This window comes from Patagioenas fasciata, chromosome 1, assembly GCF_037038585.1.
Source record: "Patagioenas fasciata isolate bPatFas1 chromosome 1, bPatFas1.hap1, whole genome shotgun sequence".
Taxonomy (NCBI): Eukaryota; Metazoa; Chordata; class Aves; order Columbiformes; family Columbidae; genus Patagioenas; species Patagioenas fasciata.
Window position 1 is genome coordinate 113,210,563 of NC_092520.1, and position 21,043 is coordinate 113,231,605.

General features: G+C 42.0%; 1 protein-coding gene across 5 annotated transcripts in view; it reads right to left on the reverse strand.

Moving 5' to 3' along the window:
- WWC3 (WWC family member 3) overlaps positions 1-18,072 on the reverse strand; it is a 104,166-nt gene extending 86,094 nt beyond the window's left edge. For 3 of the 5 annotated variants that reach the window (XM_065856317.2, XM_071812992.1, XM_065856308.2), the window contains exon 1: positions 17,627-17,956. In XM_065856317.2, coding sequence (XP_065712389.1) covers positions 17,627-17,835 — 209 coding nt within the window. In that variant the 5' untranslated portion in view covers positions 17,836-17,956. Of the gene's footprint in view, positions 1-17,626 lie in introns of all 5 variants that reach the window. The other 2 variants (XM_065856325.2, XM_065856300.2) reach the window with 2 other exon arrangements.
- Between the last annotated feature and the right edge of the window lie 2,971 nt (positions 18,073-21,043).

Genomic DNA, 21,043 nt, shown 5'->3' on the forward strand with positions numbered 1-21,043 from the left:
AACCAGTCTTCATTAGTTCTGGTACTCACGGAAATACCTGATCTCTATAAATGGTAACATTTTCCACATAACATCTACTGCGAGCTTCTTTGGGACATCAGGCTCAGTACCCTGCAAGGCATCTCCCTGCCCTACCCTAGACGTTCACGTGCAAGCTACCCAAATATTTTCTCTTCCAAATGCTATTTTCTTTAAAAATACATTGAATATTTCCTTTAAAAATCCACAGCTAGTCCTATTTATGTGACTATTTGCTGGGTGGAACAAAGTTAGATGCTAAGCTGGAAATACCATAACAGCTGAGTATTTTAACTGGCAACACCCTTGTAATGACATGCCTGTGCATCATATCAGCTATAGACTCCACAATCTTACAAATCTGACATCTCCCAGCCTGAAAAAAAAAAATCAATTTAGCAGGTTTATCAGAATTTCACATGCACATTCTCACACACATTCTTGCATTAAAAATACCCAAGAGCATGGTATAAAGTGTTTGACACTTGTCAGTAACAATCTCAGTAGCCAACTCTGGCAGGTCAATAAGCCATCCCTCCAAAATTGGATAAAGCTTTCATGCCACACCATAAAACAATACATGTTACAGTAATTTTTCTGTAAAATAAAAACCCAAAGTGGAGGTTATATATTGTGTTTAAACACTGAAATTTTATCTCTTCCCAGATAAAAATCAATTGCTTTACTACCTGTACTGTTCATCAATACAGATGTGCATTACGTACACAAATTAGCAGTGTTACACAACGAACATGTCCTAAATAAACATAACTTGTATGATAGGGACACTGCAGTTCCTCGTGCATTCAAAACTGCTGGGCTTGGGAGATATTTTTTTCACAAAATCTGAAAGCAAACATGGCAATACATCTGAAGACTACGGAACTTCTTTCTTAGCACAGGCACCAGATGCATTGAGAAAAGGCAGTTTAATTCCCAGTTTGAGTATTTCCTCATAGTTTGTCATCACATTCTATAACTTGAACTTTGCTGAGGTTAATTTTGTTGCATTTTGTAAATGTAACAACAGGGGGGCGCGGGGGAGAGAAGAGAACTGAGGTAACACTGAATTCAGTAATTCAGTAGATACCAGAGTCTTGATTAAAAATATTTCTCCTGATTAAAAGCAACTCACTCATGAGAATCAAAGAGATAGGAATTTGGAGACATGCCAGTTAATACAATAACTATGTTTATTTTTCTTAATAAATATTTAAGAAACGTGACTTGTGGTATTTGATATAACTGAGACCATGGTTAAAAGGCCTCTCTCCATGACATGAGCAAATATAGTCTCTCCTCTTTATTTGTCCAGCTTCTCTTCGACATTCAAGGCTAATCTAGTTTTAGGTCAGGAAAAAGACTGCGGTCTATCATTTTAAACAAACCATTGTAGTAAAACGTGAACAGGAAATTCCTAACTACACTGTTCAAAGAACAATGATTAGAAAAACAACGCCAGCTCACGAAGCACAAGGAGCCCATGAACTATCACAGTTTGGGTGGAAAATAAAAAGCAAACACACATGTAGTTATCTTGCTTGGTTTTTTCTTGCCCCCCTCCACCCCGTTCTACCCGCTGGGGCCAGGAGCTCGCCAAGGAAGAAACCTTCGCGTCTGAAGGGGGAAGTGAGCGGCACATACAGCTCTGGCTGATACCTTGGAAATAGCCGGCCTGCAGGAGTTAGCGCAGGCATGCCATTCATTCCACAACATATAAATGCCCTCTTTAGAGCCTCATCCAAGCAGCAGTTTCATTCGGATTTTGAGGCACAGGTCTGCCTTGTTTTTCAATAAGCTGCAAGCTATTTTTACCGCGAAAAAAAAAAAAAAAGCATGCCTCTGCCAGCAAACAGACACTATATAAAATGAGTAGAATGTGGACTCAAGGAAAATCTCCTGTATTAGCATTCTATTCATAACACAGATTTCCCTCACCTAAAAAAAAAAAACAAAAAGCTAAAAAAGCTTCAAAACCTAAACTGCACCAGAACTCAAGTACTTTAAATCCTACCAGGTATAATATCTTAAAATGCTCAGAAATTCTTTAACCAAAGTGCCCTGACAACTATTTGGAATTTATTCTTGAAAAATTCTGGACATCTGACCATCTTCAGTAATGGGAAGAAAAAAAAACTATGTATTCCTAATTTGAGACAGCCACCACAGTAAAGAGGATATTAATCTCTAGAACATCTCAGGAAAACTTTTTTTTTTATTTACAGGAAACATCCTAAAAATGTCTGGATATAGGTACTAAAATCTTCATCCACTTTGAAAAACAAGCTTCAGAGCACACACATAAAGGGCCAAAGACAGAAAAATGAACACATGATCTCAAAATACTTGCTTTTTACAGCACACCATTCATGGACTGGAAGGCAGGGAGAAAATCTCCAAAGCCAGGAAACTCTCCACAGTTTTGGGGTGTCCCTAATGGAACCAAAGTTTTAGACCCAGGGTAATTTATTTTTTAAAGAGGACAGAAAAGCCTTTTATAAATGTTCAATAGATTCTAAATGTAAAGAAAATAAACTTATGGTTGTGATTAAGGTTAAAAAAAAAAAAACATTATTTCATTTATCAACTGACTTCAGAAAGAATAAAACAAGTACCTGAAGAACAGGGTAGGCAAACAGTCATACATGCAAGACTTCAAAAACCCCAGATGTTCACATACAATACATAACAACATTCAGGAGATATTCCAGAAATTTATTCCAGTAAGTTTTAAGGATAAAATGATGCAGCTGTATTTAAATAAACAAATACAAAAAAAAAAAAAATCAAAAATCAGAACCCCTTACATGTAAACCATTAAAAGAAAAAACACTAGCAATATTCTCTTTCAGACGCTATTTCTGAAAGAATCGGGTAATGACCAAAAGCTTCATACAAGTCAGAAACCAACAAAGGAGAAAGTCTTCAACTCAAGGATCAAAACTGAGTCCTGGTCAACAGTAATGAAAGTGTATTATCACCTTAGAGTTGTTTAGCAGGTACTGTGAAACTGAAGAGCAGACGCGGCTCACTTCTAGCAGGCAGATGTCCAGAGAACAAGATCAGCTACATCATCCTATTACCGAACAGAAGCCCTGAACAGGCATGGACAGATTTACAAGATTACTCCCAGCAATTACCTAACACAGTATTACAGCATACTCTGGTAAAAGAGAGTTCACCCTGTACCTGTAACAAGGTCTACACACAAGGCGCTTGATACTTGAGTCGAATGGAGAAGTTTACAAAAATTGACTGTTTTCCATAATCACTGGAACTTTATCTAGTCAGTCGTATTCCCAAAATATTGTGAAAAAATTTATGACTGTTTGTTTAAAATATATATATCTGTATCATATAAACCATCTGGTGAATTGCCTTTTATTGGGTCATAGAAAAACATCCTGTGACCTGGCTTAGCATAAAAACAGGTTTATACCTAAGCTCAACAAAATGTTCAATTTTTTTTTAGATAGCTTTCTGGGAAAACTTCAGATTTTTTTTTTTTTTCTAAGCACATGACACACTCTTAGAAGAGAAAAAGTTGGGATATCAGAATTTGTGCCAAGATTCCCACAAGTTGTTTCTGAAAATGTATTAAAAATTAAGGTAGTTGATGATTCCCTAGGATGCCCCCGAATGTCTGAGAACAGATTGAGTATAAATAAATAGGAGGTTCCGACTGACATTCACAGCCAAGGATAGGAAACACTACTGTGTTTTTTTTTCTTTTTTTTATGAAAAAATAATACAACACTAAAACACAACACAACTGATGTTGGCTCAGCAAATCTTCCACAGATCATTACCTGCAAACATTTCTCAACTCCAGCTTTCCAGACTGTAAAGTCAGAATAAATGTTTACCAACAGAAGCACTGAGGCTATAGCTGTAAGGAATCTTGTAGATGGTAAGTTGGCTGAAATACCAGATGATTAAATGACATTGTACAAAACATTCAGATACTCCTTCCTATATATTTGTGTTTGGATACCTGGTCGTGGACTAAAAGGACTTTTTGCCTGAAAGCCTTATGTCATGGTTAACTGAAGAAATTTGTAACACTTCTCTAAAACTTCATATAAGCACATATAGAAAACTACTTAAAAAAGACAAACAGGAATTCACAAATCAGCTTATTTCACAATAAGAAAAAAAATTCCTGGAACTGAAACTACAGTATCGTGATAGTCCCATCAATCAATCAATCAGAATCCAAGAGCTAGACTTATCATTAACATCTTGATATTTTATTCCACAAATAAGCTATTTTTTTCTTTTTAAAGCAAAAACTAAAGGGTTTATTTTGCAATTTCTTGGGAAAAAAATGTAGCTATACCCTATTAAAAAACACAAAACAATAAAATCCCAACCTACAACTCTGATATTACTTAAGCATGCAGGGTTTACCAGTTAATTTTTCCCCTCAACATCATCATCTTCCTGAATAGAAGGCACTTAACTAACACACTTCAAGAACAGTAACCATGCTCCACACTGCAGATCAATTCAAAGCAACTTAGCTGAAACTACCCATTCATTAAGATCAAAGAAAATGCTTCTTAAATTCAGTGCATTACATGGTGTTACAAGAAATCAAGTAGTAGTTCAGCTGAATCAGTACACAAGACTCTCAAAGTGCAGAGAACTATTAAATACAAACGACATGAAGGGAAGGATCAGGCCAATCCCTAAAATCTCTCATTCTCCCTGTATGCACACTCCCCTCCACTAAGGCAAAAGGCTTAAGAAATCTGTTATTTCTTTGACTCCTATGTAAGTTTGTTGTAACTACTTTTTATTAACACACATAACAAGAGAGTGGCTTCTTTCTGAGGGCCTGACTATAAACAAGTATATTAAAACACTGGACCATGTGTGCATTAAGCTGCAGTCTCCAAGGGCTGAGAACTGTGTGAGATCAAAAACTTTTCACAACAGTTGTTCTTCTTGATGACATGAGTTTTACTCCCAAAGTTCCCCTAAAGCCAACACAAGTTTATGGCTAACCAGTCCAGATGCAAAATAAAGCTGATCCAAAAACAACTGACTATTTTTAATTAAAATGCTTTTGCTTTCCTTTTCAGGAAAATCACTTTTTAAAACCTCTGTGAAGCATGGAGATTTACTCAAAAGTATGTCTTTTGCTGTACAGACAAGACAAAAGCATCAAAATCAAACTGCAGTTAAGAAGTAGGTTACAATCAATTATCACAGTACTCCTAGAAGAAGAATTTACTGAAGCATTGTCAAAGGAAGAAACTGGAAGCTCACACATGTAAGCGTATTTAGGGAAGGACTGTATTTGATTACTCAAAGGAATCTCGAGACACAGGAGAAATTATAACATCATTTCAAAAGACAGCATTTCTAACCATCTGTTCTGCAAGCTGGTACTACTAACATTTTTCTAAACAAATAATTCTTTAATTTAATTGGCCCAACTAAACAGCTACATTAAACACAGAAGTTGAATTCAAATGCCTGTGCAGAGCCTTGAGCACACGGTGCCTATTTATCACAAATCTCAGTACACCCACAACCACCAGAGCACCACTAGGTTTTCCCTTGAATAAACTATGAGCTGGCAGAAAAGCAAAGATAAGACAATGCAAACCAACACAAAGTAGTGTATGCCTTTTTTTTTAACATCATCGCTCAGTGCAATGCATACAGTTGGAAATACATATATAATATGCAATACAAATATGCATGTTCTTTCATTGAATTTTGACAAATTATCTATTGCATTTCCAGTCTTAACATGCATTTCCTTTTTTTTTTTTTTTATTATATAAAGGAGAGGTTAGTAATGCTTTCTCTAGCTCATAACCTGATGACTATCAATAATTTGTGTTACTCAACAATTACAGTGCTAGAAACTATTCAGATGCTATTAAAATTGATCTATGATCCAATAGCCATGTTGGCCATTACATCAATTTTTCTTAGGCTTTGTGGTTAACTTCTTCTGAAGTTTGGGGTCCAGGGATTTTTACCTATGTGCCATATCATATCTTTCATACTGTGAATCTTATTCTTCTCCAAAAGATGTAATCTGGGGGAAGCAGAAGACACACAAGTGTTTAAACATTAATTTCTAAATACATGCAATGCTTTCTCCATCTAATAATTACCCTACATTACTTAAAAAAAAAAAAAAAAAAAACAAAAGGACAGTTTACTTTTTATTCTGAAATTCCCTTTCAAGCATGCATGGAATTGCTGTTCAAGTCAAGTAACTTTGTGACACACTTTGACAAGAGTCTCACAAACTGTTTATGCTACAGTATTAGATAATTATGCAGTACTTCAGCAGCCTTCCCAAACGTAGATAAGCAACTCTTTCTAATAATGTGTTGTGTATTAAAGTTTTTAGAAGTCTTATTTGTAGTTGTTTAAACTGTAATCCAAGATTAAATGAATCAATTTTGAAGTATTATGCATTTTCAGCTTCAGTACCAAACTCTGCATTTTGCCATAAAGAATCCTAACCATTGTGTGTGTGAAAGAGCTTCAGCCTAAGTATAACACAAATCAAAACAGTTTCAACAAGATTCTCCATAGATATTTCATCTTGAAAGTAACTCTTTCAGAAAGCTATGAAAGATAGCCTTTGATTCTCTGGTTCAAGGGTGTTGATATCACTGTACTTTATTTTTGTCCCATTGCCAATTAAATATACTGAAATAGAAAAGTCTTTGAAGACAAAAATTTAAAAAAACAAAAAAAAAAAACACACCACCTAGTCCCTTCAGTTTTTGATATTTAATAATTCAGCTCTTGATGGTATTCAGCTCCTTCAGCCACAAGAGCAAAAGAGCTAACAGCCCGGCACAGAATCACCTCCATCCTGCAAACCACAGAGAGACCACCAAGCTCATCACTGGATGCAAGAGCCTTTCCTACTCTAGCAAACACCCACAAAAAGACAGGCAGAGAAACAAACTCAGAAATACTACAGCTTGTTTGATCATGCAACATATCTAGAGCAAGCCTCGCTCGGGGGCTAGCTGTATTAAACGGCTGACTCAAATGACTCAACGGGCCATTAAAAGTGACAGATCATGTCTTGCCATGCTTTTAGCACACCCTAATTGCACAAAGTCCAAATTAATTTCTCCATCTGGAACAGAATCAAGAAATTATCAAGACCCTTGTAGCATGGCAGAACAAAGCCTATACCTCCATTCTCTTGCCATTAATGACTAGTTAAGAACTGAGAGATTTATCTCCATGAAATAGGGCTAGGATTGGCAGCAAAGCAAAAATGCAACACCAAACTCTTTGCTCCTCTCCATAAGCAGACAAGAATCTTGTTCATCTAATTTAAATATTACAGTCTCCTCCTCTTCGACATGGCAATTTCAACCTTAACCCATTCAGGTCCCTTAAAAAATTCCTCAATCACACTACCACAATCTTTTGATGAGTTATAGCTCCAAACACCTGTGATAAAGCCATTTTCCAAGTACCCCTAGCAGCTGCTCTGTGGTTTCTGTTATTACCTCAACATGCCTTTTCTCATAGAATCACGGAATGTTAGGGATTGGAAGGGACCTTGAAAGATCATCTAGTCCAATCCCCCTGCCAGAGCAGGAACACCTAGATGAGGCTACACAGGAAGGCGTCCAGGCAGGTTTTGAATGTCTCCAGAGTAGGAGACTCCACAACCTCCCTGGGCAGCCTGTTCCAGTGCTCTGTCACCCTCACTGAGAAGAGGTTTCTTCTCAAGTTTAAGTGGAACCTCTTACGTTCCAGTTTGAAACCATCACCCCTTGTCCTACCATTGTTTGTCACTGAGAAGAGCCTGGCTCCATCCTCATGACACTCACCCTTTACATATTTATAAACATTAATAAGGTCACCCCTCAGTCTCCTCTTCTCCAAACTAAAGAGACCCAGCTCCCTCAGTCTTTCCTCATAAGGGAGATGCTCCACTTCCTTCATCATCTTGGTTGCCCTACGCTGGACTCTCTCCAGCAGTTCCCTGTCCTTCTTGAACTGAGGGGCCCTGAACTGGACACAATATTCCAGATGGGGTCTCACCAGGGCAGAGTAGAGAGGAAGGAGAACCTCTCTCCACCTACTAACCAGCCCCCTTCTAATACACCCCAGGATGCCATTGGCCCTCTTGGCCACAAGGGCACAGTGCTGGCTCATGGTCATCCTGCTGTCCACCAGGATCCCCAGATCCCTCTCCCCTACACTGCTCTCTAATGGATCATTCCCCAACTTATACTGGACCTGGGGTTGTTCCTGCCCAGATGCAAGACTCTACATTTGCCCTTGTTATATTTCATTAAATTTTTCCCCGCCCAGCTCTCTAGCCTGTCCAGGTCACGCTGGGTGGCAGCACAGCCTTCTAACTTGTCAGCCACTCCTCCCAGCCACTCATTCCACCCTTCCCCACTTACACTCTATGTTTCTACACCCCACCAAGATCCTCCTCAGAGGTGCTCTGCTGTCAGGATCTTCCCCACATCTAGCTGATGTTATACCCCGTTCCCTCTCACACACAGCTCTGAGGTACCGCGCTGCCGACACACTCTCAAGACATTAGTCTGCTCCTACATCCAGTCCCCTTATGCACCAACTTTGCTCCCTGCCAGCAACAGCAACGTTCATCACTGACTTCCCCAAACCTTTCATGCGTGTTCCCAAGCTGCTGCTGGTACCCCAAACTCAGTCCCCATTATCAGTTCTGCTGCTTGTAGCCCGCTCACTTCTTAACAGCCACTTCAGTGCTGCTACTTGACTGAAGGACTAACTCTGACACCTATATAATTGACTTCAGTTGGCTTTTACACATCCATCTTGATTCTGAGAAGTGAATCCTTCCTTTTAAACTTACACTGAAGCCTGTTTAGAGATATGTTGGTTTACTCCAGGGGTATTTTAAAAATCAGTAGTCAGGACTGCCGTCCACAAAGAGGCTTTACTCAGAGAAGGTTTTAAACGGACTCATCACTTTTGCCTAAGCCAATTCCTTATTATATTAAACTTAATTGACATAAGCCACTTAAATACCCATCTGCCCTGAAGGTTAAATCAGCTTAGGGAACTAAACCGATTGAAAACTACCCTCCCCAAAAAGAAACAAATGAAACACTGCACAAAGTTTTTTTGCTAGTCCATCTTACTGTCAGTTCAGATAAGTACCAGTACCAGTGCAAGAGAGGGGTGAAACCATGTGGCTGGCATGGAAGACACTGATGCTTTTGGCAGCAGGTCACCAGTAACTCAAGGATGCCTCACTGCAAAACCTTGCTGAGCATGCACACTGCCCTGCCACAGGAGCCATGGAAGCGGGAAAAGTAGAAACATGGAATAGTTTGGGTTGGCAGGGACCTTCAAAGGTCATCTCATCCAACCACCCTGCAAGGACCAGGGACATCTTCAACTACATCAGGTTGCTCAGAGCCCTGTCCAGCCTGGTCTGGAATGTCTCTGGGGATGGAGTATCTAACACCTCTCTGGGCAACCTGGGCCAGTGTTTCACCACCCTCACTGTAAAAAATTTCTTCCTCGCATCTAGCCTGAATCTCCCTTCCTATTGTTTAAAACCATTACCCCTTGTCCTGTCAGGACACGCCCTGCTAAAAAGTCTGTCCCCATCTTTCTTATAGGCCTCTTTTAAGTGCTGAAAGGCCACAAAAAGGTCTCCCCAGAGCCTTCTCTTCTCCAGGCTGAACAACCTCAACTCTCTCAGCCTATCAAGTACCTAGAGCATGTCGTCTTTAGCTAGCTTATTTGAACCAGAAACCACTTGAAGATTAGTTAAAAGCTGCAATACTGGCTGGCTTTGCTGGTGAATGTGAACTGTCACATCTGCAGCCGATAAGACATGCAGGAAGTTCTATTTTTAACTGTAGGCAGAAGAAGCATTAATTTTACTTTGTTTCACCAAAATATCAACTAAATACTTCTGTTTGGCCTCACATACTATTTTACAAAGCTCTACCTTTTGGTAAACGAGACAAAATTATAAACCAACATTGCACTTAACAGGCACCTCTGGGAAGCTTGTTAACAGGACTTTGCTATAGATAAGTTTCTATTTTTTTCTTCTTTATTGCCTACAAGTCATTTTTTGCACGGTGATGTCACTGTCAAACTAAACTTATCACTAGAATGCAAGCTTAAATAGGATTTTTTTTCTCCACACAATAGAACTTAACACCCAGCCCTAGCCTTGTGACATTTCAAATCTTGCACTCTCACACATGCAGATAATAGATTAGACACTTCTCCCCCAACAACCTTTAGAAAATAATGTTAATGCAAATGCCCAATATTCTTTAAACAGTGCTTGACACTGTTAATGACAATAAACACAACCATTAGGCCTATACTGACTCAGACATACATTGATTTATACATACAATGAATAAGAAAGTACCTTCTCCGACAGTTTTGAGCACTGACAACACCCAACAGATCGCAGTTTCTCAGTCTATAAGATCCAACTCATACATGAGGCAGCCAATATCATTTCACAGAACCCTTCAAGAAAAAGCCCTCATAACATCAGTCATTGCATTTCTGTAACTTGCTGAAGTCACAAGTGCTGATTTAGTCCTTTCTAACATGCACAGAAATACAACAGGGCAGGTGTCTGCATTCCTCATCTAATTGCTGAAAATACTTCCATTTCAAGATGAAAACTACACACGCACACACAAAAAAACACTTTAACAAAATGTTAAGAAGCTTAACAGAGGTTTTGTTGATCAAGTTACTGTGGTTCAATACTTGTTTTGATGCTTTAGCACACATGCATTAGGTCTTGCAGTTTTATGCTACCTAAGTTAGATTTTCAAAGGATACGTATTTTAACCAGTAAAAAACAACTATATAAACCATAATTCACTGTCATTGTACTATAAGGAAAACCCCCCACCTCTATTTTCTGAGACACTGAAAAAATACTAAAAACATTTATAATCCTCAATGACTGTAGATGTAGCACTCATTTTTATAACAATGTTGAATTACACGAAGATGTGAATGCTCACTTCCTACAGGCATTGCTTTTTTGCAGGCAACATAAATCTGTCAAGAAATTAAAAGCTACTTTTAAAAAACATTTACATCAGAGAGTTGAGATCAAGCAAAAAAAAAAAAAAAAACAACAATAATTTAAAATTATTTACCATGAATCAGATGTTTAACATTTACTTGTTATCACAATCTATCAATCAAGAGACTCAGCTCGCAAAATATACCTAATACCAACTAACGTTAATTCCAGGATGTTTGTGCCTACATTCATTTTTAATCATAAACACTTTAATGGTATTTGGACACAATATAAAGTTAAATATCTGTCTGTTCGGATACCTACCAGTCAGGATGGAGAAAAGAGAAGAAAAAAAAAAAAAAGTACATTCCTTCTGAAAGGCAGAGAAGTAGATTTATGATGGCACATACAGACATGTGAAACTTTGAAAACAAATGTCACCTACAGCATGCCTTTATAAATGTTACTGAATTATTGTGAACAAGAACTGAAGTACAAATCTGTGCAGATTGCTCAGGAAGGCTTAGGACACCACAGCCCTTCCTCAGCCTCATGTGCTGCAGCATGTATTCCCAGTCACATGCCAGGACAGCAGTCACACAGCTGCACAGCTTTCCCATCCACGCTGTGGCTGCATCCAGGCTTGACATTCGCACAGAAAATGCAAAACATCTGAACCTCAATTCCCACTTTATATGCAATGTTTTCAATATAAGTTCTATCAAGTCCACTGTATTTACTGCTCACTTGAGGTGAACAAATGATCAAACTGCAAGGACCCAGATGCCTCAAGTGATGGGATAAATTGGATTTTTTCCTTGTTCTGTTAAGAGAAACAACCAGATAGATAAGTTCTCCACTTTCTAATGAAAGGATGGCCACTCTGCCAATTCTTAGTAGATATATTTAGCTATATATGTGTGTGTCAAATGATGCATCAAGCAATGGAGCCAGTAAAAATAGATGGTCATACACAATCGGACTTAAAGCACTAGCTGATTTAAATCAGGAAAATGAAAATTAGGTCATTTATCTCGACAGCTAAAGGAGTGCAAAAACTACTCCAACATTTAATATCACTCACATGAAAAACATATTTCTAGTTTCAACTTCTGACTATCAGATATTGGAAATCTACTAAACAAAAAAGCTCTAAAGTCTCTGATATCATCTCTAAATGAGCAGTACTCAAACCACTTAAACACCTCTTGGACTGAATAAATTCAGCTCTTTCGCTCTCATGAGTGAGCATATATTCTAGACTCATACTCACTGATACTCCTTTACAACCATCTTCATCTCTTGCGAGCTTGGCACTGACAGCCTACAAAGCCAACTTAGAAAATCACAACCAAACAGTACTTCAGCAGTTTTGCTCCTCCTTAAACATTTTCAAAGCATCACTTCAAAAAACACATTTCTGTACCCTATAGGTTACATTTTATGTTTTACATTAATGGTCTGCATCACAGTTAACTAAAGTACGTGATTTAAATCTGTCCAGCTGTCATAATGTTTTCAGAGGGAATATTAAAAAAAATTATCAGCAATCACTTTGTTTTCCCATTCCACAAAAATAATTAGTTCAAAACAAAATTGTTTAAATACAACAAAAAGGCAGTAGATGTGAAGAGTCAGAAAACACATAGGAACTTGAAGCAAACTTTCAAAAATTACAACTAACTATTCTGATGCTTTGGAATACAAGCATTTTGAATTCTAATACTGAACGACACCATGACGCTCTGGGCAGGGGTTTATGCCAGGCCCAGAAAAATGACATTTGTGAAAAAACTTAAATGCTGCTTCTGATTGTCTTCTGGGCAGATACATTCCAGTACTCCAGGAGATATTATCTTATCTTGGCAAAGAAGACTACTACCTTTCCAATCATTTCATGTAGTCGCATGCCAAAAGATCCTTCCCCTCACTAGAGAGAGGAACATATTCCAATTTCAGCAATAATCTTCAGAAGTAATTCTCATCCACTTCACAGCCCTCTGATCTAGCCTCACAGATGCTCCTCTCCATGTATGAAATAAGGCAAGAAAATACATGAAAAAGTTATTTGTCACAAAAATGCTCTCTTAACACAAAAGAACTAGTTAAACAACTTAAGTCTGGAATCTTCTAGCTTTGAATATCTGACAGGAATATTCTTTTGATTTAAGCTTCTTACTTGCAGTCTTCTATTCCTTTATAAAACCTAAGTGGGGAAAGAAAAATCATATTGCGCAGTACCACACCGGCATGTGGGTTTGAACATCTCACTCGGCCACTTGCTGTAACAGAGAAAACAAGAGTAGTAATGGACTGTCTTTGTCCTGCCCCACAGACAGAAGAGGAAAACTGTGTAATTACAGACATTTGCTAAAAGCAAATAAATTATGAGAATCAGGAGTCCTGAAACAGTTCAGAAAAAATACCCCATCATTTCTGGACTTTTCTGCCCATTATTCACTTAAGCATTTCTACTCTGCACCCCTAATAACACTGATATTTGCTCAGTGACTTTCTCAGACTGACTCTTTGTTCCAAATCCATTAGCCTTTCCTACTTCTTTCCAATGGCTAAAATTCTGATTCTTCATCAGTCTCCTTTCCCAGCACATCTTGCACTTCCTGCTCCCCATCCTCATATTTCATACACCACTCTTACATTTCACCTTCCAACTATCTTCCCTTCTTCACCTAGACTGTCCATGCTGCCTTGCATGCATGTTTTCCAACTCTGAAGACTCCCCATCCAAACTCAGCGCTCCTTCTTTTCCCTCAGGGTTCCCTGTACAGCCAAGAAAAGAGCTGACATCCTCACACCCTGAACCCTCACCAGACTGGTTCCTTCTTACCTGTTTTTCCCTGCCCTACTGGTTTTCAGTCCAGTTCCCCTACTTTTTTCTTCCCAGGCTTCAGGTGCCATCCTTCTTCTCCCTGCCCCCAAACTCCATTGCTCTGCTTTCCACAACCTACTGAAATTTGCCCCCCTCTGTCAATTGCCAATACCAACCCCACTTGTTCCAACACATCTTCTGTACAAGGCCAAGGTTTTTCTCCTATGCTTAAATTAAGCAGCTTTTAGGTCTCAGAAATAAGATGCTGATGAGGACACAGGACAGGAAAACTCCCTGATTTCAATTAATGTACCAGCAGTCCAGCTTGCAGGGAAGTTTTTGCAAAAACAGCTGCTAAAATCTAAGTCTTTACGCAGCCCATACTGATTTTTCAAAACCTCTCAAATTGACCTAAATGGATGATTTCTCCATGCAAAACCACTACTACACCTTAAAAGTTTAAAAATCCTCTCACTCCAAAACAAGATGATTTAAAACTTCAAACAAACAAGACAACTCACATTAAGAAGCTGAAGGAAGCATTCTGTCCTCTAGAGTTGTTCAAAAAAACAACCCTCTATTTTAGCTGAAGCTTTCACATACAACAACTCTAACAAGACACACCAGCTTGGAAATCTTTTGCCAAACTCAAACAGTTTGGGTTAAGCTCTAATCACTTGAAAATACAGTATTGTAACAAATCGCAACAGCAGTAAGATCCTTGGTGCCATGAGGATCATCAGTGTCAACCACAAACATAGTCAAACTTTTATAAGATCATTTACAATCCCCAGGTATTGACCAGAATCTCAATATAACAGGTACTGTGCAAACACAAGATAAAAAGGCAGTTCACTGCCTTGAAGAAATTAGTCTATTAAGATAAAAGACGGCTACTGCTGCAAGATGAAAATGTGCACTGAGTGACTCCATTCTGAGATCTACAGGATTTGCTAGACAAGTGTCCGCAATCTATTCATCACACACAAGTCACACAGATCAACACAGTATCTTCCCCAGCCTATCCACTGATTTGACACAAAGATGCTTCTCAAATCTGCTCATTTTTTCACTCTTCTCCCTTTTTTCTTCATTTGTTCCACTTTTTCTTACCATAGAAATCACAAGGTATTCAATTCTGAATCCTTTTTCCCCTCTCAATCTGTATTATTTTGACTAACCTCACTTGCCCTCATCGCCTTCTCTTTCCCAAATGCCATCATCCTCCATAGAACGCATTTCTCCTTTCTCAACTTCTCCAATTAATAGTCCCTTCTCTTCTTGGATTCAGTGGGAAAAATGGGTGGGAGGGGGAGGTGCAGGAGATGTGGGGGGAGGAGGGGGTGTTTTTGTTTTTTAAAATCAAATAACTGCTTCAAATTAAATTCATTAACCAAACTATACAAAAGGCTGAGAAATCTCAAGAGAAATGCTGGAAAGAAAAATAAACTACCATGTGCCTGCTACAGGGAAAGAGGAGCTTGTAGGGATGCTTATGAGACTACTGCCCATAGAAGAGCTTGGAGGTGCTGATTCTCAGAGCCCTGATCAAGTGCAACATGGCCTGAAGTCCTGTAGTTTCATCCATTTCCTCCTGGATAGAAACAAAACCACTCAAACACAGAAAAGGGGGGGCTGATCTCTGTTGCTGTATGCCAAACTCAATATGCTGAGGTACATGTGGTACGAGTAATACAAGATATTCCACCCTTCACTTTTTCAACTTGTGCTTGCAAAAATGCAGCTTCAGTACCATTTCCCTCCTGCTCTGACCTTCCTTTCCCAAACTTTGGCAGAACACAACTAATCTGATCCCTTCCTATTTCGCTGCTGCCCACGGGAATGTGAATAGCTGCAAGAAGAAACAAAAAGTCTGGTCATTTTCTGCTATGCAGAAGAACACAGACATCTCACCAAAGTAACAACAGTTATTTCTCAAACTGAGGTTAACTCTGCAATCATAAAGCCAGCTCCTGCTACTTGAGTTCTGTAGCAAGTGCTGTGATACATGCTCATGAAAACATCACATCTTTTCTATCTGCCCCCATGTAGATGTCTCAGTCTCTGCTCTACAGCCTGTTCTTACCAAATGCAAAAAATAAAACTAAGTTTAAATATTGGTGTGAAACATTTAGACAATTTTTCAAGCATCATGTGGCATTTCCATTCTTTCTTCAAAACATGAAATAACAATTTTAGTAAAATTATATGAGTTGTAACCAAATTTAAACACTGTAGTAAATGGCTAAATCTTTTCCATCATTGTATGAAAGATATTTCAGAAGAGAAAGCCACATACTGTCTGAAATTTAATGGAAAGGATGACATGCAGAGAGGCCATAGACACATTATGTTATTGGTTACATTTAAAACCTAAACGAACATTAAAGTGCGTATACATGCTGTAAAAATGTGCTAAAGGATACTAACATATATTTGATGCCTCAGCAAAAAAATATGTGCATGCATACATACATCTAAATAATGGGACAAAAAGATTCTGATCTGATAGGTAAATATTTAGGCTATTTAAACAGTTATGTATCTTTGTGCAAGATTGCAGGAATCGCTCAAATTACTACAGTCTTTAACCCAGACTATGCTTAAATGTTTCTGTGGCCTGCTTAACATTCCAGGCATACTTCTGGCAAGGTAGCTCTGGCTGAGGTTCAAACTGTCCTTGTCCAACTTTCACTTACTATAAAAACATTGTTTAACATAGAAAAGTATACACCGAGACATATGTTTCTTATTTTGCAGACACCTAGAATACTGACACTTGTGTTCGCTAACTCCGCATGGAAATTTTTAGGCAAACGCTTCCAAGCGAGGCTGATTTACCAGGCAGCACCCACTGCAGATAGTCCACATTCCCACCAGTTTTAAGCTACGATGCTTAAATATTGCTTGTAACACCAGTCCACTGAAATATGTAAACCCCGTCTGTATTTATTTACCCTAATTAAAACGAAAAGGCCTAATCCAATCTTACCACGCACCGCCAGGCCCGAGACGTGAAAACGCGATCCCGAAACAACGCAGCAGACAAGTAATTTGTAGCAGACCGCATATTTGTCAAATTAACTGCAGGAATTTACCGGTTTGCTTACCTCCACGCAGCGTTATCTTTTATGAGGAGGTAATCTACCAAATTACTTCAGCATGCCTCCAGCCTGCTGCTGCCAATTAGTTCAGCCCGGCTAATAAATCAGGATGGTCAAGCCAGCCGGCTGCAGCGGGGCTAGAACAGTGTTCGAGGCGCACAAACAGAGGCACTATGGTCCTATGCGCCACATCTTCCCCCCACACTGAGACAACGCTCGGTTTGAACACCCATCACGGGTGGGGGGCGGAAAGGCACCTTAATTCCCTGGGTTTTTTTGATCTAATTTAACATTAACACCGGCATCAAACTCATCTTTCGCTAGGGTAGGGGCTGGTCTCCACACGCACCACCCGAGAAGGGCCGGTGTGACAAGGCCCCCTCGGCCCGTCTTCCCGCCCCGGGGCGACGCGAGGCGAGGCGGAGCGGAGCGCCCCGCCGACAGCGGTACCGCCGCCCACACCCTGCCCGCGGCCACGGCCGGAGGAGGGAAAATGTCGCCGACGGGCCCGACCCGGCCGCCGAGGGGGACGGAGAGGCCTCCCCGTCCCCTTCTCCCCGCGCCCTCTCCCCCTCGGCAGCCGGGAACCGTGCTCGGGCCCTCCTTCCCCCGGGGGATCTCCCGCGTCCGCCGGCGGCTCCCGCCCCTTACCTGTCCCGGGGATCGATCCACGAGGTCTGCCGGGTGTTATGGTCGATGTAAAAGACTCGCCCGTCGAAGTCCCTCGCTTCCTCCCAGCCGGCGGGCAGCGGTAGCTCCGAGCTCTCCCGGCCCCGCTGCCCGCCCGCCGGCGGCCCGCCGCCCTGTCCCGCCGCCACTTGCTGCTGCCGACGACGACGACCGCCGCTCAACCACGGCATGGCCGCTCCGCCGCCTGGCCTCCGCCCAGCTCCGGCCGAAACCCGCTCCCCTCCCGCTGCCGCCGCCGCGGCAGCTCCCGTCCCGCCCGGGCTGCGGCTGCCCGCCGCCTCCTCCTCCTCTTCCTCCTCCTCCAGCACTAACAGGCGGCCCCGCAGGGAGCGGGACTCGGGCGGCTCCGGCTGCGCCGCGCCGGGCTCATCCTCCCCCGCGCCAACCCCGCTCCGCGCCGGGACCAGCCCCTCCGCGCTTCCTAACCCCGCCCGGGACCTGCCCCGCGCCGCCGCGGCTCCCAGCCCCCGAGCTCGGCCCGCCGGCCCGAGCGCCCCCGCCCCGCCGCTCAGCAGCGCCCCGCCGTCGCCTCCCACCGCTCCCGCCCGGCGCCTGCCCCGGCCATCTTCTCTCCCTCCCTCCGCCAGGGCCCGGCCCCCGCCTCCGCCCCGCCCGACTGTTCCCACGCCGCGGAGGGCTGGGCCGGGCCGGGCCGGGGGAAGCGACCGGGGCAGGAGGAGCCCCCCGCCCCTTCTCCCGGCCCAGCTCGGCCTGTGGGGGTGGAGGGAAGCGGCGGGGCCAGGCCGGGCGGCCGCACCCCGTGCCGCGGAAGCCGGGCCCAAACCCAGACACGTCGGCTGCGCAGAGTGGCAGCCGCCCGGCCTGGGCCCGGGCCGGGGGAAGGTGGCGGAGGCCCCACCGGGACCTGTCCAGTCCGCCCTGGGGCCTGTGCTTTGCCACGGCGTGTTGCGGGCCGGAGGGCATAATGTGTCCAGCTCTAGGCCCCTCAGTTCCAGAAGGACAGGGAACTGCTTGAAAGAGTCCAGTGCAGAGCCACAAAGATGATGCAGTGGAGCATCTCCCTTATGAGGAAAGGCTGAGGGAGCTGGGTCTCTTTAGCTTGGAGGAGACTGAGGGGCAACCTCATTAATGTTTATGAATATATAAAGGGTGAGTGTCACAAGGGTGAAGCCAGGCTCTTCTCGGTGACAACCAATGATAAGACAAGGGGTAATGGGTACAAACTGGAACACAGGAGGTTCCTCTTAAGTATGAGAGGAAATTTCTCCACAGTGAGGGTGACAGAGCACTGGAACAGGCTGCGCAGGGGGTTGTGGAGTCTCCTTCTCTGGAGACATTCAAAACCTGCCTGGATGCCTTCCTGTGTAACCTCATCTAAGTGTTCCTGCTCCGGCAGGGGGATTGGACTGGATGATCTTTCAAGGTCCCTTCCAATCCCTAACATTCTGTGATTCTGTGGAAGAAAAGGGGAGCCATGCTTGGCTGTCTCTGGGTCATGTGTCCCATGGTGCCAATCTGAAAAGCCTTGGGGGTGCTGGGCGGTCTCGATGCGCATAGGCGTGTGGGGAAGGGACAGAGGTCTGCTGAAGAACCAGGAACGATAGTGGAAGAGAGGTGCTGAAGATAACACAAGTTGGAGCAATCATGCTCTGTCGATGCTTGAATAATGGATGGTGGAAAATTATACACCCAACTCACTTGATAACCCAATCCCTTAATCTATCCCACAGAGGTGAAAGAAGCTGTGTCTGATTTGACCTGAGTCTGCTGGACACTGCGATGCAGAGTTTGAGCCATCACCTAGAATTAAATTCCCCGAAACTTAAAGGTAGCCTGTGGTACTCCATGACTCCCCAGGATGCTGACTTCAGCTAAACCTTTGAAAACCTGTAAATAGTTAAGGTAATGCAGGCCAAGCTTCTGAAAACTAGAAATGAAGTTAACAGTATATTCTCAAACAACCCTAACTCAGCCCCCTGAAATTGGCAATACCCTGTCAGGGATTATATTACAGTTATGTTCCAGTTGCATCCATGGTTTATAGGTACAGCTCCATGAACATTAATTGCTGCAGTGTGGTTATAAATGCAGGAAATTAGAGGACTTTTGCTCCTGACTTCTTAGATGTTTCTCTCTCTTTTATTCCCCCCTTTCCCCAGACCATTAGTTATCAAAGGACAGAGCAGTGCATGAGGAGAGGCAGTATAGATAATAGGACAGATCAGGTGTTTTACCTGTGTTTCATAATAGACTGGAGTCTTCTTCTCAGGGCTGTTGTCAGAAGCGAGGTGTCATAGGAGACTAACGTGGGTTTAGTGATGAAAGCAAAGCAGTGTATGATGCTCTGAGGGCAATGGTGAAGTAGATTAAAGATGTGTTAAAGGTGTAAAATTTAGCAAATGCAAGGTCGTAGATCTGATCTTCAAAAGCACAAGAGCTTACATTTGGATCAGCTCGTCTCAACAGAGGTCTTGCTTCAGCAAACACTGGGTGTTAGACTGTCTTGTGTGGTCCCAGGAGCTTGGCAGTATCTCCAGGTCCAAGGTGCCACTTGTGTGTTACAGATGGTTTTGAGGCATATTTCAAAGTGAGCAGAGCTAAGGCATGGTACAAACTCTATGTTTTCCAGTGGTTGCGGTTTCTATTATGTTAAGTATGTCTCCCGGATCTTCAGAGGTTTGATTTAGCACAGGTAGACATTCTCAAATGGCCCAGGTCTACATTAACAATGTTTTGGGACACTGGATTTTTTTGGTTGGTTGGTTTTTTGGTTTGGTTTGGTTTAAAAAGACAAACAAACAAACCCACCTGTCCTCTGTGCACTACAGCTCAACTCTCCCTTCATTGCTTTTAATGTCCTTGCAGCAATTACCTTAGCACAACGTCTGTACAGCACAGCACCATGCCAAGACACTGGACTAGTTCATAATACCTGGAAGCAGAAGAGCCAAGTTGCTATAATAATGCATCAAGACTAATTAGCCCTGCTGTGGATACATGCTGCATTGCCCTCCAACATGGGCTGGTTCTTCCTTATCAGTCCCCAGAGTCCCAAGGGAGAGTGAAGAAAAGTAAAGAAACTTATGGACAGAGGTTGCAGAAGCAGTGTGGGACTGACCATGGAGACAGCAAAAAGATTTCAAATGGAGGTGGAGAACTCAACACAGCAATGGGCAAGAGGAGAAATGACAGTACTGAATGTGGAACATTTCATTTAGCTCATACCCCTTCAACTAAATTCTTGTCTTAACTTTGGCAAATTGCTCCAGCTTAGAGCCAGAAAATGACTTGGCTGGGCTGTGGTTTCTCAGGCAGAATTATGATGCACATGTTCTGTGTGAAACATGAGCTGTATTTCTAGTGTGGCCTGGATCTCACGGATTCATTGTAAATGCAGCTGAGGATGCATACGCTACT